This window comes from Colobus angolensis, unplaced genomic scaffold (assembly GCF_000951035.1).
Source record: "Colobus angolensis palliatus isolate OR3802 unplaced genomic scaffold, Cang.pa_1.0 Scaffold42, whole genome shotgun sequence".
Taxonomy (NCBI): domain Eukaryota; kingdom Metazoa; phylum Chordata; class Mammalia; order Primates; family Cercopithecidae; genus Colobus; species Colobus angolensis.
Window position 1 is genome coordinate 2,587,030 of NW_012117599.1, and position 27,016 is coordinate 2,614,045.

At 50.7% G+C, this 27,016-nt stretch overlaps 1 protein-coding gene across 4 annotated transcripts in view; it reads left to right on the forward strand.

Moving 5' to 3' along the window:
* Nucleotides 1-23,672, forward strand: part of INPP4A (inositol polyphosphate-4-phosphatase, type I, 107kDa) — a 71,899-nt gene extending 48,227 nt beyond the window's left edge. For 3 of the 4 annotated variants that reach the window (XM_011956543.1, XM_011956546.1, XM_011956544.1), the window contains 4 exons: nucleotides 1,924-2,021; nucleotides 6,187-6,299; nucleotides 10,375-10,529; nucleotides 20,395-23,672. In XM_011956543.1, the coding sequence (XP_011811933.1) occupies nucleotides 1,924-2,021; nucleotides 6,187-6,299; nucleotides 10,375-10,529; nucleotides 20,395-20,527 (499 nt within the window). In that variant the 3' untranslated portion in view covers nucleotides 20,528-23,672. Of the gene's footprint in view, nucleotides 1-1,923; nucleotides 2,022-6,186; nucleotides 6,300-10,374; nucleotides 10,530-14,931; nucleotides 15,764-20,394 lie in introns of those variants that run through there. The other variant, XM_011956545.1, reaches the window with a different exon arrangement.
* Nucleotides 23,673-27,016: the final 3,344 nt, after the last annotated feature.

Sequence of the window (27,016 nt, forward strand, 5' to 3'; positions counted from 1 at the left end):
AGGGAGAAACAGCATGGAGTTCAGGGGCAGCAGGTTCCAGGCAGGGATTGGCAGGTAGGGGTAGACAGGCTCTGTGTGCCAGCCTGAGACTCATGCCTGAACCTAAAGGCTTACACCTTGTAAACTGCCCTCCAGGGTCACTTGCCACTCTGCAGGGGGGAGTTGTGTGTGCCTGTGTGTGCACGTGTGCCTGTGTGTGCTCATGTATGTGAGGAGATAGGGTAGACTGGGTATATGTACCCTACACTCGCCTTCCGCTGCATGAGAATGATTCCTGTGTTGTCCTTGATCTTCATGTGATGTGTGTAGATTAGTCTAAACAGATATCTTCAAGTATTTGCTGTGAAGGAAATTTGGTTTCCAGAACAATATGCCATGTTCCTGCCGGGCCTTCTGATGTCCAACCCCAGTGGTTGATGTCCATTGACGCCTAGGTGTAGGGTCACCCCAAATATGGTATTGTTGCTGGGAGACAATGAAGAACTCTCAGTGGGCCAGGACACAATCCGATTTACATTTTAAGTAGATTGTTTCGCTGGCACGTGCTGGGAGGAGATGAAGGGGACAAGTGTGAGGAGGAAGCTGCTGGGAGGAGTCCAGGCCAGAGGTGGGAACCTGGGTCAGGGCCGGGGGAGTGTTGGTGTTCTGCAGAGGGGTAGGCTGGGGAACTGTGTAAGTGGTCAGTGGAAGGGTTTAGTCTTTAGTGGGGTTGGGGCTGAGTGGGAGGAGAGTACACCAGACAGACCCACCCACTGAGCTCATAAACTGGCAGGAGAGCCATGTCCAGAGGCAGGTGGTGAGCCGGGTTTGGGCTGAGGGCACCAGCCCAGGAAGCAAAGCCCCAAAGGTGTGGGCAGAGCTGGAGGCGCCTATGCCAGGGAGAGGCGCAGCCTCACTAGAGCCCCAGCAGGGAGGTGGCCCAGGGAAGGGAGAGTGATGTTGCCTGCATCTGGTAGCTGCGGATCCCACGGACTTGCAGGAGCAGTTTCTGGAGAGGACTGAGCCAGAGCCAGGTGCATTGAGTAGAGAGGAGGGTGGAGGATGCAACACTGAGAACAGAGAGGACTTGGGAAGGGCAGGTTCTTGGCTTTGTTCCTTTATTGGCTCTGCGGTCACTAGTGAGCTGGGCTTATTTATAAGCTGAGGGGAGAGCCCTCAGAGGGAAGGCCACAGGCCCAGGGATGGCCCCCAAGGGAGCAGGTGCCTAGAGAAAAGGCCACTGTGGGCACCAGGGGTGGGTGGGCTGGGACTCGGAGGTGGGAGTCCTGCCCTCTGAGGGATGCTCTAGCGTTGCAAAGAAACTGATGCTCAGAAGGCCCCTCAGCAGGGACTTGTGAGACTGCACTGGAGCCCAGGACCTGGACTTCAGAGCCTGCGTTTTCTAATGACCACCTTGTGCCTTCTTTGCAGGTGGCATTTTACGGCCTTGGTTCTTAGGCATTTGGCACATGCTCCTTGCAGCACACGGAGTGTAATCGGGGTGAACCTGCACGATGAGGAAGGGGCAAGGGCTTCATGGTCAGTCCTGGAGGAGCTGGCAGTCAGGCGTGTGCATTCGCACACAGAGAGTGACTTCAGATCGGAGTACAGGGCTGCAGCCTCGCCTCCCAGCCATACCTCACTGCTGTCCCCCCTCCGAAGTGCCTCAGGTGTGCTGCACAGGACCTGTACCAGATCATGTTCTGATCATCTCTCAGGCACCTCTGTAACAGTGATACATGATTCCTGCCAATGGAATGCATTTAAACTGATCAGCACCACTGTAGAGATGTCTTTATGCTCGGAAGAAGGAAAGTGGCTTAGAATTTAGATATGCATAGGAAATGTTTGAGAGAATCAACATAGTTAGCTTCCATGCAGTTGTGTTCGTGGTAGCAGAAAGTGACATTAGCCAACTAATGACATCCCCTGTAACCTCCCAAGGTTCGGCGATACGTCTTTACAAGAAGTCATCAATGTGGAGAGTTTGGTGCGGTTAAATTCCTACTTTGAGCAGTTTAAGGAAGTTTTGCCTGAGGATTGTAAGTATTTCTTCAGTCACGGTAGGTTTCACTTACTCATCTTTTTATCAGTTTAGATGTCTGAGCTCTGGCTTGCCCTGCCTCTATTAGTTCATGTTCCTTCTCTCCCTAAACACACACATGCAGAGAGAGAGAGAGAGACGGAGAGAGAGAGAAGCTTCCCTTGGCTGTGGCCCTCATTCATCTCTTTGCTGTTGATTCTCTACTAGCCTGTGGGACCTGGCTCCTTCCCACGCTGTCGTGGTCACTGACACTCGATGCGTTTGGTGGCACGCATTGTGCACCTGCTGGTAGGGCTTGGGGGAATCACAGAGGCAGGACCCACCCTCGGCCAGGTGAGCGGCACCTGCTGGTAGGGCTTGGGGGAATCACAGAGGCAGGACCCACCCTCGGCCAGGTGAGCGGCCCACACACCTCCCTTTGTGGTGGTTAGAGAGGAAGATGCGGGGCCAACATTGCTGGGTGTTTGGGAGCGAGATGGCCCCATCTCCTGGAGGCAGTGGAGATGCTGACGGTCATCTCTCTGCGTGTCCTCCAGTGAAGATGCTGCAGCTAGGGCTCTGCGGCCACAGAACTCAGGGAGGAACCGAGGGCTGCGCAGCACTGCCTGCGAGTAGAATTCCCTCTTGAATTCAACCCAGTGAATATTCCCTGAGGACCTGCTGAGGGTAAAGTGCTAGAGGATCCGATGGCAAATGAGGGGTGGACCCTGCCTTGGAAGGACAGCTGGTCTCAGAGTGCCGCCTGTCTCTGCAGGCGCTGCCACAGTCACTAGGGGGCGCCACGCGGCAGAAGGTGTCATCCCCACTGCGTTATACTAATGTCCTCTGATGAGGGTTTCCAAAGAGGGAACCCACGTCGGCTGGGCTTTAAATTGGGCAGGCTTCATCTGCATCCTGTTGGACGGTAGGGTAGACCTTAGAGTTTAGAGATAGTCAAACAGTACTGCTGGTGAACCTTCACAGGTCACGGATGCGCCAGGCACTGGGCTGGGCTCTACATACATGTCCATGCTGAATCCACAACAGCCCGTGGGTCGGTAATAGGATCCATGTCCAGATGAAGAAAGGGGCTCCTGGCTGTGAAGCCCATGTGCTTGGATTGTGGCCGAAGCCGTCCTGCTAGGAGAGACTGATGCGGAACACTCCGGGGCCGGGCCAGGAAGTCGTGGCTTCAGTGGTGTTCAGCAGGGAAGCAGTGGGAAAAAAAGCCGCCTCTTCACAGGTTCATCTAGCAAGAGTGTGTGACTGGGCTGGAAGAGAGGAGGCAAGCGGCTGATGGCCAGAGTGAGGCTGTGAACTTCAGATGACACTTCAGATGAGATGTTGCTTCACTCTGACCACAGCCGGGTAGTGACAGTGAGCGTGGAGAGAGCGACAAGGCATTAGGAGGGTCTGGGCTGAGGATGGGCTCCTGAGCGGCCACGTGCAGCTGGCGCTGGGGAGGTGAGGGCTGTGCCTGCTGGGAGAGCTGACAGACCTGGCGCTGGGCAAGGATGCTGGAGTTGGCGGCAACAGCAGGGGCTGCCCCGCCGATGAGAGAGGCACAGGGCTACAGGGGAGAGCGAGCGCAGCACTGGCCCAGCTGAGCTGATGACATGGGCAAATGACCTGTGGGGAGTGCAGATGTGGAGCCACAGAGCGGAGCCCTTTTGTGGTTGAGGCTACTGAGTGGCAAGACTAGAAAGGGCTGGAACAGCATCTGGAGGGGCGCCTGCCCCGGGGGACAGCAGGGAAGGCCAGAGAGAGCATCACAGGCTAGCAGGAAGAAGACAGGAGCCAGGAGGGTGTGGGGCGCCGCTGGACTCTGGATGTGTGGACAAGGAGCTGCTGGTGGTCTCTCCCAGACAGTCTCACTGTGGTGAGGGCTGGGCCAGGGATCAAGGGGTGACGAAATGGTGCTGCCTTGGAAGGGACCACTTTGTCCCGAAGACTGTCAGCGACTTGAGGGATGGGGCTGTGGGCAGGTGGGGCACACCCTGGAGCTGCAGGGGCCATGGGAGTGCTCAAAGGGCTGAGGGAAGGAGGACACACAGGGCGGAAGATGCAAGAGGACTGCAGAGTCCCAGGCCAGGCCCTGGAGTAGGCAGGCGGAAGGTGCCCTTGCAGGGAGGGAAGGAGGGAGGAGAGAAGGTAGGGACATGAATGGAGGAAGTATGCTCGGGCTGGGCGACCTCAGTCTCCCCAGTAAAATAGATGTTCTTGTCCACCTCAACATGAGAGAGGTGAGCACAGAACTGGGACCTTGAGGGGAGTGGAGGGGACTGGCACAGATGCCGTTGGAGCCAGAGAGCCTGGAAAAATACAGATGCCTGGGCCCCACCCCAGAGTGTGGTGGGCAGGGCCTGGGCATTAGGGTTTCAGAAACTCCCCAGGTGGTCCCTGCGTGCCACAGCCAGGGTGGTAAATATAACATGAAGTCAAGGTCCTGCAAGGATTTGGCAGCTGAAGGCCATCAGTGCCGTGGGCGTCGGAGCTGTTAAGAAGGTGTCCTCATGTTCTTTAGCAGGGGTTGGAGTTCAGACAGCAGATTTGTCACACACTCACCACAAGCCGGGCCCCCTGCTACCCACTTTATGTGGATTCTCTAATCTGATCCCCACAGCAGCCCTGGGAAATGGGCACTGGTTGCACACCCACTTGGCAGGTGAGGAAACTTGGCCCAGGAGCTGGGCCAAGCCCAGGCAGCGTCTTCTGACTGCTGTAGGGGAGAGGATGGGCCCACCCGCAGGGCCAGCCAGGGAGCCACGAAGGTGAGCAGGGAGGGAGCAGGAGCACGCTGAGGCCGGGAGGAGCGGGAGTGCTGAGCGGCTGCAGTAAGTAGGAAGGGGGAATTTGTGCCTAGCGCCCAGTCCCCAGGGCTCGGGGAGCCGTTACCATAGGCAGTGAAGGCCCAGGGTGGCGAGGCCTCCGGAAGCCGCGCAGCCAGGCTGGACCACGCAGGCAGGAACCAGCTGACTGGACCATGACCCAGGAAGCTGGGGCAGATGCGGCCCAGGTACCCCTCCCCGCAGGAGGATGGCTGGTCTCTGAGGCTGAGGAGATGGAGCCACCAGTTGAATACCCCCAAACTTTGCCTGGTTCCTCAGTGGACAGGTATTCATTAAGGTAGGGGCTGCAGGGGCAGCCAGCGAGAAGCCAAAGTGCCTCCTGGGAGGTGAGATGGTGCTGTCTACGCCGGGGATAAATATCCTGACCCGGCTAAGCTCCCCTCCTCTGGGCTCCCACAGCTTCCATCTCAGCTGATGCCAGCTTTCCATCTCTCTGTCTCTGGCCCGTCCCCTGACCGGCGTGGTGTGGAGCACTCAGCGGCAACGTGAAGTAATTAGCACAGAACCTGTGTACACCAGGGCGAGGCTGTGTGGTGGAAACCAGGTGTGCAGTTAGATCCCAGATGCTGCCATGTACTTGGTTTGGCTCTGGGCATTCCGGCGCTGTGGCTGTTTTCTTTAGCCATGACCTTGAGGCTCTTCTCTTTGTCTTTGATAATCCCAGTGTTTGAAAATTCCAGAGTACCTTTCGGGAGTGGTTGGTGTTTTCCTCAGTTTTGTCCGGGGTTTCTTGGTAAGGTGACCTGATGGATCTTCAGGCCCAAGGGGTCCTGGAAGGACCTGGAGATTGCCAGAGTGGAGGAGGAGCTGTTACGATGTGGCAGCAGGGGCCTCCCGGGTCCTGCAGAAATGTGTTCTCCTGGCAGGGGCCAAGGGCCCCCTGGAGGGAGCTGCGCTTTCCTGATCCCTGCCCAGGTTTCCAGGCCTGCTCAATGGCCCAGACCCACTGCCCCGGTTTCTTCCACCCTGGGGAAGGTTTGAAGACCAGCTGGGTCCCGCCCCCGACTCCCTGCTAACTCCCTCGTCTGGGAGGGGTGCAGGAGGCATGGGTAGTTACAAGGAGTCCTGTAGGTGGTTCGGTGGCCATTCCCAGCCCCTCAGAAGAACTGAAGGGAGATGAAGGAAATGTCCTTTGAAGGTGGCAGTAAAAGGAATTAAGTGCTCACCACACCAGCAGCCATGTCCTTCCTATCCCCAAACACCTCCATCCCTTCTTCACCTGGGACCTCATCGTTTTACCAGCGTGTGCCACAGCAGCTCACTTGGGTGGGCTCCCTCTGCCGGGGGTGTTCCTGGGTGCAGCACCCACTCCCACAGACTCCTTTTCTCTTCCAGGCCTGCCTCGGTCTCGCAGTCAGACGTGCCTGCCAGAGCTGCTGCGGTTCCTGGGTCAGAACGTGCACGCCCGGAAGAATAAGAACGTGGACATTCTCTGGCAAGCCGCTGAGGTACTGGTTATAGAGAGGAAAGGGAGGCTGTTGCGGTGCCCACTACCGAACGTCATGACAGAAACGTTACAAAGCAGAATCTCCGCAGGAGAGCTGAGCTCTCCATACTAGGAGAAGTGGGAGTCACTGAGAACGTTCTAAAGCTCTGAAGGAGACTGAACAGTTCCTGGGTCCATTCCTTTGGGGCTGCCTGAATTCTGATAAACCTGACACAGTCCATCTCTTGGGCATTTACTAGCCAGGCTGACAGTGGTCACCCTCAGAAGCCAGGCGATCGATACCAGCTGAAACCACTGTCTGCTGCATCATTTAATAGGGTCAGAAGGAGGCCATGTGGGCTTTCAGGTTTCTTTAAACCATCTTTATCATCCATTGTGCTTCTGATCTCCTCATTTTCCCAAGCACTTACCCGGCTCGTCTTTTTTTCTAAGTTTGTTTGTGGAATTCCAAGCCACTGCTCTGAGCCTGGGTATCAGAGCAATTTCGCAGCTGGTCATTCATTCCCCCTTGATGAGGGGTGAGGTTAATTCTTCTCCACAGCAGCATAACCTGAGCCCCAGTGCTGGGACCCGGGCACACGTGGCCCCCAGTGGCATTCCCGCTCCTTGCCTGGGCCTGAGGAAAGGGAGGGTGAGCCCAGGAGGGAGGTGGCACTGCACTGCCCACCACTCCTCAGCCACCACACCTTGTCACAGAGCTCGAGCAGCAGAGGGTCCCGCCCTCCACGGCTTCCCCGAGCAGCTCACTCTGAAGTGTGCCTCTCTGTCCTGTCGGGAAGGTGCTTCTCTCAGCCCCGGGTCTCTTCCACAGCAGCAGACGGTCTCAGCTGCTCACGGCGCGTGGCCGCCGCTTCGGGCTGGTTATGAGTCCTGTGTTCAAGCCCGGCTTCATGAAGCCGCACTTGGTGAACGTGCTGCACATTCTGGGTTTGTTAACAGTCGTGGCTGCTGATACCGTTCCGTTGAATTCAGCTTTAAAGAGTGAACATTCCCCTCCATCTGCTGAGTGCCTCAGCTGGTCAGACTTTATCCCTGTGGGCAGCGTGGGGTGGGTCAGTCTGCAGATCTCCCCTCTCTGGGCCAGGCTGCCCTCGAAATCTTTTCCTTCTAACAGAACACATTTTGAAGCACAAAGTGACAGGAAGTTCGGCAGGTTTCTCAGGCCTCATTTTTCAGGTATCCTCCTGGTTTTGGGGCCTCATCTGGCATTGCTTGCTCAGGACAGGCCCAGCAAGCGAGGTGTAGGGCAGGGAACACACTGGCTGCGGGGGTCTCTGCAGCAGGGCAGAGGGAGCTCCCTACTGTGTTTTTTCTGAGGGGTTGCTAAACCCCCCTGGCCAGGCTGTGACAGCCTCTTACCTAAGCACCTTAAGAGATTTTGTGTGAAGAGCAAGCCTTTCCCACAGGACACGAAGAATACAGAGGGTGGCCGGGCGCGGTGGCTCACGCCCGTAATCCCAGCACTTTGGGAGGCCGAGACAGGTGAGTCACCTGAGGTCAGGGGTTCAAGACCAACCCGGCCAACATGGTGAAACCCCATCTCTACTAAAAATACAAAAATTAGCCGGGTGTGGTGATGCATGCCTATAATCCCAGCTACTTGGGAGGCTGAGGCAGGAGAATTGCTTGAACCTGGCAGGCAGAGGTTGCAGTGAGCCGAGATCACACTACTGCACTCCAGCCTGGGTGACAGAGTGAGACTCCATCTCAAAAAAAAAAAAGAATGCAGAGGGTGACACAGCTAGGTGTCTGAACAGTGGTGGGGGACGTGCACTCACTGATTCATTCTCCCTAGAATACACACACAGGCAGCTTTACAGATGAGCGGCGCAGAGACCTTGTGCATGCCTTGTTTGGGAACTGTGGTTCTACCTGTCCATTGCCATGTCATAGAAAACTCATTAAGTATAGGGACAACTGACCATCCCCTGTCACCAGAACAGAAAAGCAGTCCATCAAGTCCTGTATTTCTTGTTCCCTGTAGGGGCCTCAGGGTGTATAAGCATGAGTGTAGAGGTGGAAGGCTCTCAGACCCTCGGTTGCATGGGTTCTCACGTTGTCCACTGAACCCTAGGCATCCCCTGGGGATAAGGGGTTGTGGGGCAGCAGTGCCAGCCACTCAGGTACTGAGTCCTCCCATCCTGTCTGACCAGAGCCGCTCTCTTTTTTAGGCTCTTCTTTCTTTTTGTTTGTGTGTATGAACAAAGGGTCCCTGGCTAAATAGCTGGAATCCCTTTAGTCAGGTTTCAGCCCGTATCTCATGGATGGGGAGACCCAGCAGGGCACCAGAAGTGGCTGATGGCCCTCTGGGATGGCAGCCTGGCACTGCAGTGCCCTCTCGGGCAAGGATGCATCACGGCCACCCCTGCCTGCCTTCCAGAACCTTACGTTAGCGCTGGATGCAGCATCCATGAATTTAAAGCTTTTTGAAACCTGTAGTCCAGCTTCCGTCATGTGTTTGGGTCCTGAACTCTACAGCCCATAGGATTTAGTGCACACACCAGGCTCACTCTTGCTTTGTCAGTTACAGCTTCACAAATGTGATTAATTTACTCTTCGTTAGATTAGGGTCTGCTTATCTGCTTAGGCCTGTTCGTTTTTCTTTTTTCTTTCCTTCTTTTTGTTGGTCTGTTCTCAGAAGAAGCCTGTTCTCCTTCTGATTGTCTTGCCTGAACACTGAGTCTTTTCTGATTTGCCTTTCCCTAGACAAGGCTCTTAGCACTGTGCCATGTGTGCCATGTTTGTGTCTAACGATGATCCTGGCAGTGACTGGCATGCTCTCTGACTTTGCTGGCCTGCCAGGCGGGTGTTGTGCCATCTTCAGGAGCTGACGAGACACTGATATTTTTCTGGCGTACAGCAGATACCCGGAGCCCGCCATCACATCACTTGGATGATGTTTCATTAGATACCAGCCTTGGCGTCATAGTGCAGTATCTGATAAGGTGTATGGTCCTTTATCTGAAGCCCCTGTGGCCAGATGTTTTGGAACGCACAGGTTTTCAGATCGTGGAAAGTCCTGTAATACGCAGTTGGTGTTTGTTTATGTAAGTAATATGGTGCACATCGCATGTGTGTACCATGGTATACATACAGGATTTCACATCCCCGGGGCAGCCTGAGACAGCACTCTGCAATCAAGCTCATAGTATTGCCACACTGGAAAGTATGAATATTTACATAACACTGGATAAGTAAGGATTGTAAGTGGTCTTAATATCAGCTCAGGTCTGGTTGTGCTGCCAAATGAGATGGCCACAGATGTACAAGAAAAAATGACCTTGTTTCGGAGCTTGCTGGATTTGGTGACTGGGTGCCTAGGATTGTATCTAGTGGTGCAGGGAAAATGCCCTGAAATCTCCCCGTGGGGAGAGGAGGTGCACTCAAGTGGCCTGTTCCCAGTCCGGAGGCTGCCCTGCCCCCTACTCTGTGAGCCGTTCCGTTGTGAGGAGGGAAGTGTGCTGGCATTAACTCTGTGACCGACCGGGAGAAGATGGCGGGAGGAGGCCTGTGGGGCTGGTGGTCAGGAGGTGGCCAAAGGGCAGTGCAACTTCTGAGCTGCTCCCGTCTGTGCAGGTGAGAGAGGAGAGTCGAGATAGTAGGTCTGCTCCCTACCTTCCAGGGAGACCTGGAGACCTGGCCCAGGACTGTGGGCATCCTGAGAGTGACTCTGGCTTCCCTAGTGGGTCATCTTTGCTGCTGTCTTTCCCTGAGGGATCAATAGTGAAGGGCTGAACGTGACAAGAGGGCCCAGGCATGGTTTGGAAGGGGACAGCAGACTGCAAAAGAGTGTCCTGTGGGAGAAGACAGGCCAGATGAGGGATGGCAGGGATGGCGGCAGGCCCACAGGCAGCATGCTCCCAAAAGGGCTGGTGTCTGTAAGTGACTTGGTTTCTGTTACCAGCTCTGGCAGGGCATGGAGTTGGGGAACAGAATGGGAGCATCTGGCCAGGCCCGGGTGCTGAGTTTCTGTCCCTGCCCTTGCTGGGCTGGTTGGGAGCCTCTCTTGGGTGTGAAGGGTGCTGCCTTTCTGCGGAGCCTCGCCTCCCAAGCACGGCCCATGTTTCTGTTGGCAGATCTGCCGTCGCCTCAATGGGGTCCGGTTCACCAGCTGCAAGAGCGCGAAGGACCGTACAGCCATGTCGGTGACGCTGGAGCAGTGCCTGATCCTGCAGCACGAGCATGGCATGGCCCCACAGGTCTTCACCCAGGCCCTGGAGTGCATGCGCAGGTGAGTGCCGCAGCCAGGCCGCGCGCCCCGCCTGCCCCGGCCCGTGTAAACTGCAGATGAGCTGGTGCCCTGCTCCTGCCCGCGGGGCCTACCCTGCATGAGCTCCTCGACTCCAGCCATCACACTTGAGTTTGACAAACCAGTCAAACTATTGGCACAATCAAATTCAGACAGGGTTCTCTTGAAAAGTGGGGGGAAAGAGCTAGCAGGACTTTCTGAGCAGGACTGCCCAGAAAACCGGTAGACTGGTGGGCCAGCCAGGGGTCAGGCAGCTAAACGGGAAGCTGGGATGCAGCCGTGACATGCAGTGCCCTGCTGGCCACCTGCCTGGCCGTGGGTGTGACTTAGGGCCAGTGCTTTCTCAGCAGGCATCTGCTGTTGTCGTCGTGTATATATTGATATCTGCACATTTCCAAACTCGAGGGAAGCAACGCGTCTGCAGGTTGCACCGGTCTGCTCTGCTGCTTCTCTAGCAGTCGACACAATTTGCTCTCATGAGCAAAGTGTCACATGAGTGTGTTATCATGAGAGCTGTCAGTGTGCCCTGGCGACCTCACCCTAATGATGTTCTGATTCCGAGGCAGCAGGCGTGTTTGCAGAATGAAACCCGGAACTAAAAGTGTCTCCTGTTGATCGATGCCTTGTTTCAAGCACTGCTGGGCAGCCCCCTACCTCACATACCAAAAGAAAGGATAAGAAACCTGGTTTCCCGTCTCCTTCGATGTAGTCACCAATGCTGTTAAAGTCTCGTTTCCAACGGTCACTTCTACTAAATGTTCTGTACCATGTGTCCTCTCACCAAATTATTTAAAGTGTTCAATTCTCTTATCCTTTCTGTATGTTTCTGCCATTTGACCTTCTCACAATAATGCACCAAAGCCACGCGTGAGCTCCTGCCTCTTGATAAGCGCATTTTGTAAAAACGGAATCGTTTTTCCCGTGTTGTCTGTCCACGTTCTCCTCCCCCTCTCTGTGAAAGCTCGCCATCCCTCTGCCCAGGCTCAGGGAAGCAATGGAGACTCAAAGACCCCCGCTCTGGGGCGCCTTTTAAAAATTTTAATTCCCTGGTCTACTCCCCAGGAGCCTCGGTGCCCTTCAGGCCTGATGTCCAGTGTGACCCTGGTGCTGAGGGACGGCGGCCGCGCCTGTGCCCGTTAGCTGCACGGGGGTGGGGAGGGGACGTTCTAGTGGGCTGCAGACCTCCGCCAGTGAAGAAAGGAGAACGAAGCGGACAGGGATCCCTGCGGTAGTGGCAGCAAGGAGCAGGATCAGGGTGAGTCAGGAGCCGGCACCCCAAGTTAGGCACACAGTCCATGCGGAGACCTCTACTCAGTTCTTGGGCTCTCAAACAAGTTCAATGAAAACAATTCATTCTGACCACCTCTGAACACAGAGACCTCAGGAGACCAGTGACAAAGTGGCCCCAGGGAGAGCCACAGCGCGATGGCTGACCTGCCACGGAGCCCAGACCCGCAAGGGCCCCGTCCGCCTGCCCCAGCCCACTTGGGTTGTGTGCTCAGGACAGCTGCTACAGTTACAACTATTAGGATGCACAGGGCACAAAGCACTTTTTATAACTTTTAATCACATAAGGAATTGAAAATCCTTGTAGGAAAATTAGAAAATACAGATAAACACCCACACTAGTTCTTCAGAACCCTCCCCACAAAGAATCCCCCAGTTTCGTACTGTGAACAGGTAGCGCTGCTGACATCTGGATAGATACTGAGATAAGAGACATGCGTAGCTGCATCTGGGTGTGAGTACGTACACAGGGGCTCACCAGTCCCTGCATGACACAGAACAGAAACACGCCCATGCACAAACAAGTAATTATATTTGCAATTAAGAGTCTTGTGAGCGTTTTTTAGGTTAATAAATGTAGACCTTATCTCTCTCTTTTTTTTTTTTTTGAGATGGAATCTTGCTCTGTCACCCAGGCCGGAGTGCAGCGGTGCAGTCTTGGCTCACTGCATCCTCTGCCTCCAGAGTTTAAGCAATTCTCCTGCCTCAGCCTCCTGAGTAGCTGGGATTACAGGCACCCACCACCACACCTGGCTAATTTTTTGTATTTTTAGTAGAGATGGGGTTTCGCCATGTTGGCCAGGCTGTTCTCAAATTCCTGACCTCAGGTGATCCATCCACCTTGGCCTCCCAGAGTGCTGGGATTACAGTTGTGAGCCACCACACCCAGCCACTTTCCACACACTGTAATTTATCCAATTTGCTGTCATTTAATATTTAAAAGCTGTATATGGTTTTCCAGCATTTTAATCAAAGGCACAGTGAATATCCTTATACATTTTCCTAGCCAATTGTCTTAGGTTAAAAAGTATACACCTTTGGAAGGCTTTTGCATCATTTTAGCACAGATCATCCAATGGTCCCCACAGTAGCCGCTCTCCTGCCCGGTGTCCCAGAGTGCACAGGACACTACCCGCGCCAGGCGCTATCTTTCCTGTCACTCTTGTGAGGCTTCGGAAGCTGTAAGGGCTGTTGTTTCTCCGCATTAGCGGTAAGGGCCCTGGGGCCTGGCAAAGGGAAGGCCCTTCCTCCTGTGGGAACAGGCCGCATTCCCTCCACCCCGCCCTCTTCCGCTCTCAACCCCACCCCTGCCTCCAATCAAGGACGTCTTCTTAACTTGCTTATTTGTTTTCTGAAATCTCTACAGTGAACATGTGTTACTTTACTAGTTTTTTAAGAAGTTATAAAAACAAAACCAAGCTGCATCCTACTTTACCTGTGCCTGCCCCGGATTTCTCACACCAGCCCTGGAGACATGGCTTGCTGCCACCTTGAGCCAACCCTTGCAGGTCTGAGGCTCTTGTCACAAGCATTTGTTTTAAGGTGACTTCTGTCTTCGGTACGATCCCATGAGGGGAAGACATGTACCTGTTCAGACGGCTGCACGCCGAAGTGGCTGGGTCACAAGCTGGCAGCGCTGGCTGCTGGGGTGCCGAGTACCTGCAGTTTAGCTGAGAGCCCCAGAAGGCAGCATAGACTTCCCCCGCCCGTGGGTGGACGGGGACGTTTTGGTTCATGGCTTTCTGGCTTGCATCTTATCAGACGGAAGAGTAGAGCATGCAGGTAGGGTGGAGGGGGTGGGGGCCAAGGTGGCGCCCAGGCTTTTTTCCTGGAGGCCCAGGGTGAATGGTAGCCAGGGCTGTGCTGTAGCCCTCTCCCCACAAGCCCTGATCTGTAATGTTGGCCATTTCTGTGGCATAAACGCTTCTGCCAGGGCCCGTTTCAAGCTCCCAGTGTGGCACCACTGAACATGGAGTTGAGAAGAGAGTCACACATTTGGCCCCTGGGGTGCCCCTGCCCCCAGTCCTGGGGCTGAAGCCCTCGAAGTAGGCCTTCCTGAGTAGCCACAGGGCCCCACCAGCCTCTCCTGGCAGGGAGTGTGGCAGCGGGTCAGTGCTCCACAGCTTGGGAGTCGTGCCCTCTCAGAACGGCACATTCCAGCAGGGCCGTGGGGGCTTTGGGCTCCTCTGGGAGAGCTGGGGAGGGCCCTGTGTGAAGAGGAACCCTGGGCCTCCTGCCTCCCCATCTCCAAGGGGAGCCTTCACAAGCTGCCTGCTGTGTCGTCAGGCCTCTGATTCTGTGTCACTGCTGCCAGTTGGCAGACATCAATGTGCTTCCAGAGTCGTGTGGTGCTAGGTACCATCTCACCTCAGTGCAGTTCTTCTGTGGCACCAAAAGGGGGAAGAAGCCCCAAATTTACAGTGTGGCACTGGTTGGATTCCACCCTTGGGGATGCTTGTAGAACCCTAACTTGCAAAGATGGAAACAGCAGTTCGCTCGTGCCTGCACGGCTGAGCCTGGAGCCCGAGGCGGGGCTGGTGGGGGCTCTGCGCTTGGTTGGTTGGTACCTGAGGTAAATGGTTTTCGTTTGCGTGGTTGATCAAGAGGCAGCTTTGGCCAAATCCTTTGTACCACCCCCTGCTCAGGCATCTGTGAGAAGGTCAAACCCCCAATGGTTCTTCATGTTCGGCTTGCTTCTCAGAAATCCCTGTCTGTGCAGCGTGTGGGAGCATGGCCAGGCAGCATGGGGTCGTGCTTGGCCAGCCGAGAGAGTGAACATGGAAAACCATTCGTTCAACCTACATGTGTTTATTTTCAGTAGATTGCAGTATTTTTTCTTATTTTCACTTCTCTTTCTCTCCTTTTTTTTCCTGTAACTGTGCTGGTTTTGTTTTGGTCTTCCTCTCATACCCGTTTCTGCATTTCATCTTTTCTTTCTCTTGTGACTTCATTTCATTTTTGTTTAACCTTATCTTTTGGTTCTCTTCTTTATGCCATCCTTTTTGATAAAACCCATCGCATGTGTCTTCTTTCTTTCTTTCTTTTCTTTCCTTTCCTTTTTCCTTTTTCTTTCTCCCAAACTTTTTCCTTTTCACAGCATTGGAACACGGGAGGTAGTCACCCAGAAGAACTTGAGCGGCCTGGTGCCCATCCGAGACTTAAGGCTAGACCCCAGCCTCCTCTGTTCCATTCCTTTATTGGCTCTGAGCCCCAATTTACTGATTGTGTGGCTCTTTCTGAGCATAGCATACCTGGTGACCAAATTGCGTTGCAAATGAGTATCATTCTGAAAAATTAATAAGTCACAAGAAAAACAAAAGTGCCAGAACATGTCCAGCCACCGTGTACCTAACTGGACAGAAGGAATGTGTCAAAGCGTGGTCTGCCAAGAAATATTTCATGCCTTACATTTTGACGTTTTGTTCTTCTGAACTGTAAATATCTGCCAAATTATTTCACCAAGAAGACTTGTTTAGCTCCTGTAGCATCTTCAGTGCTTGTAACATGTTCTTACGGTACCCTGTCACTGCACTGTTTAGCTGGCCTGGAGTTCCTTGTACCACGTCTCTACCTTCTGATGTACAACTATCTATCACCTGTACCTCTCATGTGCCCTGTTTCCAAGAGAAAGGGGTTCTGTTTGAAGAGAATTTGTATATTTGATACTATTCTTTAAGTGTACTGCTAACCCTTCCTTTCCTTTTGATGACAAACGAAAAGAAAAAGACAGATGCTTTATAACTGGCTCATCTAGAAAAACCTATCTAATAGGACATGTACTTTCTGCTTTCATTTCAAAGCGTAGTCCCTGAATTACAGTAGCAAACAGTTTGCAGAATCCTACCATTTCCTTGCTTATGTTTATTATTTCCAATTAAGGATGACACAAAGCTGTGAATACAGTAGTACGCTGTAGCAAGAGCCAGACACAGTCAGACACAGAAAGATCACCTACTGCATAAGCCAGACACAGAGCACCTACTGCATATGCCAGACACAGAAAGATCACCTACTGCATACGCCAGACAGAAAGATCACCCACTGCATACGCCAGACACAGAAAGAGCACCTACTGCATATGCCAGACACAGAAAGATGACCCACTGCATACACCAGACAGAAAGATCACCTACTGCATACACCAGACAGAAAGATCACCTACTGCATAAGCCAGACACAGAAAGAGCACCCACTGCATACGCCAGACACAGAAAGATCACCTACTGCATACGCCAGACAGAAAGATCACCCACTGCATACGCCAGACACAGAAAGAGCACCTACTGCATGTGACATTAGATTTACTCTTCACTATGTAAGGATCATTCAGCTGGTTCGAGGAATTAATGCATATAGTCACCAAAGGCTGTTAAAGTTACATACTTTTATTTATTTTAAAACAGTATTTTTCATTTAAAAATGGTATCTTTAATTACAGATTAAAGTTCCAACATCTTTTCTCTCTTACTAATCAAATATGATTGATAATCAAATCAAAGAAAAATTGCCAAAAAAAATGGTCCCTGACTTGTGGGCAGTTGCAGTGGATGGAGCCGTGAGAGCAGCAGGCGCTCTGGTTTCCTCTGGTGCCCCTCAGTCCTCACGTGGCATTCCCCGCAACGCGATGAAGTGTAACCTTAACACCCATGTGAGGCAGAGGGTAACTGTACACCTGTAAAGGTAACCAAATAGGTGAGGAAAAGCTCCCCACACCCTGTGCAGGACAGGCAGCGGCTTCTCTGTTTTCCAGTTCATATCATGTTGTGCCCCCACTTTCTATCTCCAGCTGGTTCCCCATACACTGTAGTTTATGAAGACAATTTTTTTTAACCAGGCCAGAAAAATGGGAATGAATTTAGAGAAGCTTGCTTTTCCAGAAACTTGACACCCAGAAATCCAGTCGACCACAAAAGTCCTCTCTCCAGGACTCCCAGACCTTAACCCGGGCTTTCTCTCATTCAGTATCAGCTCAGAGTCTGGGTCCCAGGAATCACAGAAGCGGTTAGCAATGAATGGCAAATGCCAGACTGGACACTTTACATTCTAAAGTGTAAGACCATCCTGAGCACTGCAGGCTCCCCAGGGCAGGCGTCACCTGTGTGTCACCCCTGTAAGTGAATCCACGCTTCTCCAAGTGCAGTGTGTTCACTTGTCTCTTCTAAAATAAATGAGGTGGCTGTTGTGGCATAGCTCCTGGCAGCCTTCAGTAGGGGGTCTCTCACCAAACGCCAGCTCCTGGGTGGTGTAAGCTGTGGTAGCATGACAGTAGTCCCTGGGCAGCGTCCTGTCCAGCCTGTGATTACTTGAAAGGCATGTTTGCCACTTTCCCTCTTCCACATTGAGGCGTGCACTTCACCTGAGACCATCTTGTTTGCTTTATTTGAAAGCAAGAAAGCAGAGTCCACAGCCTCCTGCAGTTCCCATTTCACAGCTTCCTGGTCCTGCTCCTGGTAATGTGGTTCCAGTGCCTGCAGTGGTGACTCACGCGCACTCCCACCTCCACCGCAGGGCTAGTGACTGGGCAGAGCCCATGCGCAGAGGGAGGCCCTCTGACTGCAGGCAGCACCCCTCCCTCTCCCAGGGCTCAAGGATGCTTCTGTGGCACCCTCTAGGGGCCCCTCCCAGGCCCCTGCCCCACAGCACAGAGAAGCTGTGTCCAGGCCGAGGAGTCCCTCCCAGGGGGCCTCAAGGACACCACGGCCTGACCCTTGATTGTCACCACACCTTTTCGCCTGTGTGGGCTTGGCCTTTGGGCTGAGAGAAACGAGACCAAAGGGAGTGAGATAAGGTTCTTCGTTTGTCTCCACCAGGGGCTGGGTGAAAAGCAGTATGCCGCCTGTGCGCTCGGAGAGCTACCAGAAGGACAGTGTGAGATTAGCCTAGGCAGTGGGCTGGGTTTGGCTTTTTAAAACTTAAAAGTATTTGAGAAAAGAAACTCCGCTGCTCTCCCTTTAGGCTGAATTTTAATGTCACTAAGGCCTTTTAACTCATGAAATCAGGCCAAATACGTATTCAAAATCTTACTTGCTTTAGTGAGAAATAGGATGAAACAGAGATGGGGAGATGGTTCAAGAAAGGGGTCACTGACATTTAGTGATGGTTTTTAGTTGCTCATACAGTGGTAGTGCTGAGGCATTGTCAATGTCAACCAGCTCCTGGTGTTCCGGGAAACCATGATCAGGAGTGGCTGTCTTTGGTTGGTCTTATAAAATTGTTGTGTAAGTTTTTTCAACTAGGGTGACAGTCACAGTCACCATTTATGCCTATGGCTTGGTTCCGGCAGAGATTTTAACACAGAGTGGCAGGTGTAGCAGCCACCCCATGCTTGGCCATAGAATCACTAAGATCCTGATGCCTGCAGATGAGTTCTCAAGTAGAAGACCCCAGTGGAACCGGAAAACTAGAGGATTCCCTAAAATTCCCTGTCATCTGGGGTGTCCATTTTGATTTCCATTTCAAAAATGGATGCCCTTGGAAAGAAAGAATTTGTTGATATAATAAAATAATCGTGGAGCTTTGAAATAATTCAGTCCCTCTTGCTGAAATCTATCTAAGACCACCTCAACACGTACCATTAATTCCTAAAAAGTATGCAGCCAGTGTGATCAGTGGAGGTGTCCTGCCTTAGGGAAGCAGCTTGGCCTCTGCAGCAGGAAGCCCCAGTTAGCACAGGCTGCCCTCGCCACCTCTGCACGCCTCGCCCCGGGCCCTCTTGCCAGCTCATCCGCACAGGCAGGTGGCGGGATGACAGTGTCAGCTTGTGGATCAGCCACATCAGTCGGATTTTGCAAATTCAGACATCTGGGGGAAAGTAAATACAATTTGATTTGAAAACTACGTTGAAATGAAAGTATAATCTTTATTATAATTTCACATCTGATGTGTTCAGCCAGCTAAACTAGGCGTTAGCTCCTTTAGCATGTAAATCAAAGATAACGTCAAAGTTCACAAATTATTCTGCCTCGCGCCTCATGGCAGTTTAGTGTTTACTAGTGATAGGTGGTTTTTAAGCAGTTTGTATATAAAGGGAGAAGCCATATCTGAAGTAGTTCATTAATGTAAGAGTTTCCAAAGATTAAAGGAGATGAACTGTATATAAGAACCTGTAGCTTCTGCTTTAAGTGGAAGTACGTTTTTGATTACTGAATGAATGTTAGGCAAACATGATTGTTCCTTACGCCAGGGGGCCTGCTCCTGTGGCCTAGGTGTTCAGCTCAGGTGACGCACATCTAGCTGAGGCCTTGAGGCTCTGTGACAAGAAAGCATATCCAAGTTACCAAATTAGTTATAACAACCAGGTGGATACTTTTCTAAACTATCGGAGCTTAGCTTTTGAATAAAAACTACTGTCTTACCAAAAGTATTTTACATGTTCTTGATAATGAGACTGTCATTTTCACTTTAAAAGGCTTGAGCAATTGCCACTAATGTTTTTTTAAAATGAATGACATAATGGTCTTCACACAATTTGAATTTTTTTTTTAAAAATCACTGTTTCTTGGTAACTGCAAATTTTACATCTCATAAGGGGAATTTTGTACTAAATTTGATAACTAGTTGATTTCACTGCTAGTCTTAGCACAGTATAAAGCTATCAAGTTATCCTGTGATGTCGGAAGTCATTTATGTTTAAAATTGCTTTTGCCAGTTAGTTTCATGTCTACACGTGAACATTTCCCAGAGAACTCCCCGGATGCGCTCACTGAGCAGGTGAGGCCACCTCACGCAGTGTTTGTTTTTGCCCCCTGGTTGCCATGGCAACCCTCCATCAAATGCAGCTGGGGATGACGCTGGTCGTGAGTTCTCTAGGGAAGGGTACCTGTGGGCTCTCACTGGCTCAGTGGCACCTGTGCAAGAGGGAACACATGGGGGCAGCCCACCTGTGGAAGGGTGACTGGCTGCTACCAGAACTCAGTGAGATCCCTCCCTCATAACATTCCAGCCCTGATTGCCAGGCTGCTCTGCAGACAGTGCATGAACCCACTGGATTACCTGGCACCCAGAACAACTGTCCTCCGGGAGACAGCAGACCAGAACAGCCTCCCTAGCCAGCTGGCTTTGCGACCTGTTGAATTCTGCAAGGAAAGTCCGCATTTTGAATTCGATGTGACTGCAGCTCTTGCTAATATGGAAAAGTGCAGCTCTTTAAAGCTCTGAAGTGCAACTTTAGTGAGAGTAGTAATAGTTCTCTTTCCACTTCATTTGCTATGTAAGAGAATCTTTGAACCACAAGTTATGGTAGAACCCCATATGACTCAGACATGAGCTACATGAAGCCATTCACTTGGAAAACGTTTGCTTCCACTTAGCTACGGTGCTGCTTGTAGGAACGCACAACTCACAGCCCCATGCAGCATGTGTCCGTCTCTGTGCTTCTTAGTTGCCTTGTTCAGAAACCTGCCATCTTACGTACGTATTTGTTGTAAATGAGTCCGGCACCCATTTAAATTAATCTTTTTTTTAATGTTATGAAAATAATCAGTTCATTTCATCTTAGTTTAAGTCTTTTCTTTTTTCCTTTTTTACTGCTGTCATTTCTTGTGCTTGTTTTTTTCCCCAGTGAGGGTTGTCGAAGAGAAAATACAATGAAGAATGTTGGAAGTCGCAAATATGCATTTAATTCCCTGCAGCTGAAGGCTTTCCCCAAGCATTACAGGCCTCCCGAAGGGACTTACGGAAAAGTTGAAACGTGAACACACGGTTTCCTCTAATTAGCTGTTACATAATAAACGTGGGTACCCTCTAGTGTCATATATGAATTCTTCAAGAAGACCCGAAGGATTGGTTTTTATTTTTTGTGTTTTTTTTTTTTTAAAAAAACCCAAAACATTTCACTGAAGAGTTTCTGGGGCATGTTTTTTGTTTTTTGGGTTTTTCCCCATTGGAATCAATAGGAGGTAATGTTTGGCTCAATAGCGTGGACAGTAACAACTGCCCATTTAAACAGCCTTTGGCTGTTCCTACACAGGTCTCATCAATAGTTACCTACATGAATCAAGCTAGGTTTGTCTGAAATGCTAGAAGACTTTCAGATGCCTACTTGCTCACTTACTTTTCTACAGAGTAACTCAACAGTGACCATTGAATTACAATCCACTTTGTAAAGATCTGAATGTAAAACAGTAAATAATAAATTAAATAATTGGATCCTAGGCAGACCAATACATGTTATTTGGGGAAAGAAGCTAGCACTATCTCATGCAGTGAGAATAACGGGTTCTAGTGAATTATCCTATCTACACCACCACCTGAAGAAGTTGAAAGAAAGATTGATAAATCAACGGGAGATGAGACTTGATTAGAAGGTAACACCTGCCAGGTACCCCACACAGTTGGGGCCAGTCCTTTTTCTGTCCCTCATGAGTTACAGAACAGGGAGTCTGCTGGAGACACAAAGCCAGCAGTAAGGTCCCTTTAGCCTGTCTCCTGTTCTCTGCAGCTCCCTGCCTAGGCTCCCCCATGCCCAGAGGACGCATCTCCCCTTCTTCTCTCGATGTTAATCTAAGGCTTCAGCTGTGGCATGTCAACACTCCCACGGGGAATTTATGACCATAGAGATAGTAGAAACCTAAATATTTTCGGAAAAAAATTTTTTTGCAGGATCTCCAATGTATCTTCGAAAAGACAGTACAATCGTGTTTGAATGTCTGATAAAAGTGTCTTATTTTTAGGTTTGCAATAATTGTTACTTTCTTATTCTCATTCTTATGTAAGATGACTATTGAGAAACAGTTGACGTTATTCTCCTCAAATGAGATTTTGAAAGGGATTTATGGGCCATAAACCTTAGGAATTTCATAGAAAATTGTGTCCGGTCATCTTGTATAAGATGATGGTGAGTCTTATCTGCACATAGCAGAGTTTTTTTCTTAGGAGTTTATATGTTTTATTGATTCTGTTTATGATGTTTACATGTTCTTGAAAAGGTTGTAAAAGAAATATATATGGCACATATTAATGATGCTGATCCTAATGATTTGTGAACCTCTTAGAAATTCTTTTGTCTAAAAACCTAGAGATTCTTCTGGTTCCTTTAGAAACATGTAACAAACTTGGGCCAGGGGTGCTGAGGCATGGGGAGGACTGCTTATTGGCAGGAACACAGAGGGGGAGGGCATCAGGTAGGGGTGGAACTGGATGACCTTCCAGACCCGCTGCTACTCAGAAGTCAGCACGCAAGCAGAGCCTGCTGTCTCCCGATGCTTGCAGGGAGGAACATGTCTATGGAGACACTTTAATGAAGGATGAAGCTCTCTGCCGCTCCCTCAAAGCGGGGTTCACTGTGGCAGGCAGGAGGCCAAGAAAGTCCTGCCCACCAAACCCACTGCACAGGTGGCTGCTGCTGGTGTCAGAGTCTCCTTTTTAAGTATCAACTTCTGTTCACAGACAGTTCGTTTCAATATGGCTGATTGACCCTTTCACCTCCCCACCATCTCATTTAATTGGTAAATTTTTAGTTCCATCTTTTCTCATTTTAACTTTAAAAAAATCTCCTTGCTTTTAAAAAATAAATATTACATAGTTTTCAGATCTTTTTTGTCTGAAGAGCATTAAATATCTGCACTTATCAAAGGGAATATAGCAAATGTTGATCATCTGTCAGCAGTTTTGCATGTGGCACCTTTATATGAATTATTTTCCCAATTTTCGCTTTATGTAATGGGTCACCATAAAACTGTAAGACTTGGCAAATGCTGTAGAAAAGGTTCGGGTTTCAGGATTCTCCCTGAAGGCATCGTTCCTGGGCTTCCGGCGCCTGCAAGGGTGTGTGTTGCACAGCCTTGGAGGCAAGCAGCTCCTGTCTTCTGTAGGAGTTCTGAGTTTTCAGAGGTTCAGGGAAGGCAGTGTTATAGGTTACCATAAAATAGAGGTTCCGTCCAGTGTTCCTTACAATGCCTCCCCATTTAAAAAGAAAAGAGATCTATGGAAAACTGGGACTGTCATGTGGATTCTGTAAGAGCTCCTACAGAGCACAGTTGCCTTTAGTTTCCTTTAAAGATGTAAAAATATTGTATAATACAGTTTTGTCCCTCCGCCATTGTATTTGCCAAGCTTAGTGCATTATGATACCTTTATTTATTTGTTTTGGGCAGTATTAATATATATATATAAACATACGGTTACCGTTTTATATATTCTTAGGTCATTCAAAGCCATGTATGCTGTAAATGTGCTAGTCTTTAGAATGACACATAATAAATAACTGACAAGATACTAAATGTGGTCTTGCCTGATTGATCCTATTAGGAGGACTAGTTCTATGTGACCAGCCTGTGACGGGACCATTGTTGTTGGGCATTGCGTTGAGAGCTCGGGTGCTGAGTACATATATTTGTAAACATGGGACCGTGGGAGACTTCCATTTATAAGCTTGTTTCTGCCTAATTGGAAGCAGAGGGGCAACAGGGTCGAGGACTTTGAGAGCAGACAGACCAGGTCCCAATCCAGGTTCTGCCCCTCACTGGCTGGTGACTCTGAGCAAGTTGCTTGACCTCTTCAAGCCTCCGTTTCCTCATGTGCAAAGTGTGGACAACAACGGTACCTTCCTCATAAGGAATGTGCAGCGCGCCTCGGAAGCAGGTGTTCGTAAGTGGCAGCCATTGTTGTTACCTTTCCGTCCGTGAACATGGATCACATCACCTCCGTGGGTAATCCAGTCCTTGTTGTATGACTTGTCAGAATGCGGTGCCACTTGTATTGATACTGACCCTGTTGGTCGTCACCAGGACTGCAGCTTGCACCACCGTGCCGCCTTCTAGGCACGCACGACCCGTTCTCTCCCTTGGAAAAATTCCTCTCACTGGAAATGCACAATTAAAGAATGATTGAAATGTTTAACTCTTGGAGTTTTTAGTATTACCAGACTCCTAGAAATTTAAGCTATCACCAAAAATAACACGTGCCTTTTGCCTTTATTCTCATTGATGGTAGCAGTGCACCTCGTTTCAATGTCCATTTCGTTGATTGCTGTGAACACGGAACATCTTTTATACCTTTATATTTCTATTTTTGTGACTTCATTGGAGTGTTGGCCTATTTCATATAGATTGTTTGTAATATACAATGTATTAACCCCAGTCATACGTTGCACACTTTTTAACCCATTTGTCGGCTGTCTGTTGGTCTGTGGTAGGGGGTTATACAATATTTTAAATGGTTCATATAGTCACATATACCTGTCTTTCATTTTGATGCTTGTTCTGAAATGGAGTCCTGGCTTCACCATGGAAGGTGGGACATATGGGGCAGCCGTGTCCTTGTGGGCACGGTGATGTGGCTGCATGGGCACGGTGTGGCTGCGTGGGCACGGTGGTGTGGCTGCGTGCCCACGATGAGGGGCTGGACTAAAGTGCTCACTGGCACCTTGCTTGGTGCGTGGGCCGCGCTCAGTTTAATATTATTAATAGTTTCTACCTTCACTGTCGTGTCCCAGGATGATTTTTCAGCACTTACCTGTTCTTATTTCTAGGATGTTTATGGTTTCAGTTCTGCATTTAGATCAATCCATCTGGAATCATCTTGGTGTCAGTCCTGTGTTGTGCTTAGAGTATGCTAAGGTCAGAGGGAATCCCTCAAGGCCAGGCCTAATTTTGCTTCTCTTTAAAGTTAAGCCAAGGAGAAGACATGTCAGGACGCCCAGACATCAGCCACCGTGAGCTGCTTCCCGCCCTCCCTCCCCATGCCATTCTGCGCTTTGGTTTCCTGTTGAGTCTCTGCTTAGTAGATGACTTGGCACAATCTGGCTGCCCAGATCTAGGGGAGTTGTCCCAGGGAGGCTTTGCACTGGAGGAAGGTAAGAGGAGCTGGAGGTTGGAGCTTCCCGATCTGTGATTTTTCCGAGAACAGAAATGATTAGCCAATGGGGGGAAGTTACTTCATTATATGTTCTACTGGGTAACCTCCCTCTGTTCTTTACCAGCATCACACAGCAGGTTGGCACCATTTTTGAAAAGAGGCTTCTCATGGTATCCTCAGCAGTACTGAGTGCTCCTCGTGTTGTAGTAATGAGCAGCAGATCTCTCTCAGTGGGCAGTGTGGCGTCTCTGGTCACTCTGAAGGGCTGCCAGCGTTTCTCTTTTCTCAAGCCTGGGGGAGAAGAGCTGTTCTGTGTGCAGGGGTGTTGGGAACACACGGACAGAAGGAACTGGCCTCATGTCCTGTCGTGTTCCTGGAATGGCTCTTCTGAGACCAGCACCTCCTCCTGGCAGGCAGGGCCCTCACAGAACTCTGAATTTGGAGATGGACAGACTCTCTTGTCACTTGCACCCCAAAACATCCTCCTGTACAAGCCCCTCTTAAGAGCTGATGTTCCGTAAGTTGTAGTGAGGGCACTGCTGTGCTGTGCACAGGAGGAACCCCGGCCCAGAAGCACAAGCTCCCTATGGAACCTGCAGGGATGGCAGAACCAAGGGGGTCAAGGAAGGTTGGAGAGGAGTGGGCAGCAGAAAACAGCTCAGGCTGCCTGACCTGGCCCCCGGCTGCCCATGAGGGCCTCCGGAGAGGGGCAGAGCTGGCTTCTCGGGATCTGTGATGGTTTTGACACTTTTAAAAGTGCCCTCTTCTCAGAGACCCTGGTTATTTCCAAAAGTAGGAAGTAATTAAATTTACGGTGGATAAAATCCAGTATTTGAAATCAGGAAGATGGAAAAAAAAAAAGCAAAATAGTATCTCTTTCTGAGAGGTATATGCTGACCAAAAAGATCTTTCACTCCTGTGAACACCAAGCAGCTCAGCCTCTGGCAGAGAGAGGAGAGCTGGGTTGTAGAGATGGAAACTTGTGTTCAGCAGCCTGTCAGCTCCCAAAAGGGGCCCTGGCCGCCACTGACCTCCTGATGCCTTGCCGACGCTAACTGTGGGTACCAACCAGCACAGTGGACATCGGCCCCAGGATCAGTCTGTGATTTGTCTGGTGGCCAAATGGTGACTTTTAAGTGGGGAAAACTGGTGGGGGCTTCACCGTGCTCTGCAGCGTGGTGGGATCTGTGAGCCTGCACAGGCACTCCCTCCCCTGCCAGGGACACCAGGGGGGCTTCTCCAGCCTGAGGCCGCGCCCTCCATACAATCCCACCCCCCCATCCTGTGCCAACAGTAGGCAGACGGAGAGTAGCTGGGTCTTGTTTTTATTAGCTGTTGCTCTCCAGGCTATGACAGGGCTCCCAGGGTGCAGCCTCAGAACGCCCATCCTCTCTAGATCCACCGGGCCCGGGTCTTTGCCATGACGTCTTCCTGCACCAGGCCCCCATGCGCCTTGCAAGCCAGTCCAGGCAGGTCTTCCACACTCCGTTGTCCCACATAACAGAAAAAGCTGAGTAGACAGGGTAGGAAACAAACTTCTGTCCTCATGGCGCCAAAGAGGATGCCTGTGTTAGATGGATGTAGACAGATACAGCACTTCACTGCCTCCTCCTCCTCGCCACCCGGCCCTCCCTTGGTGTCTGTGGCCTGACTCTCTCCTGGTGGTCCTACATCTCTGACCATCCCACCTCACTCTCAAATTTGCTGTCGCACACCACCTGCCAGTAATGGCATGGTGTTCTCCTGGGTTCTGTCCATTACCTTCTCACTTAAGATGCTCTTCCTGAAAAATCTTACACATTCCTGTTGAACAAATGGTCACTTATATGCTAGTGACGCCTAAACTTCTAGGTCCATCCCAGACTCTTCCCTCAAGGTCCAGATTACCTATACTTCCAAGCACTGTGCTTGTCACTTTGCCTGTGTCACAGTCATCTCAAACACAGCGTGCTCATGCCCCTCCTCCACGCTGGCTGAGTCTCCCTCTCATAGATGACCTTGGGGCCATTTTCTCCTCCACATCCCATCAGCCACTGAGACCTGTATCTCTTGAGAACCATCCCATAATTTCCATCCATGCACCCCCAGGCCTGGTCTATATCCCCTTGGATCTGGACCTCTCCTGAGCATCCTCACCCCTCCTGTAAGGCTGGTCTTAGGTCTGCCTTCCTCTATGGTGATTTCTCCCCACAAATGAAGTTGGCCCTTTCAGAAAAAGTTCCTCTCCTTCAGTGTTGACTATGACGACTGTATCATGCATATGCTGTCCACTGTCAGTCCCCTCTGTATTCACAAGAGCAAGTGTAATGCCTGCTGTGAAGGAGCTAAAGTTTGTTGAATAAACAGGTGAACAGATGGTGGTTTTGTGGTGGTCAACTGAAATCTTT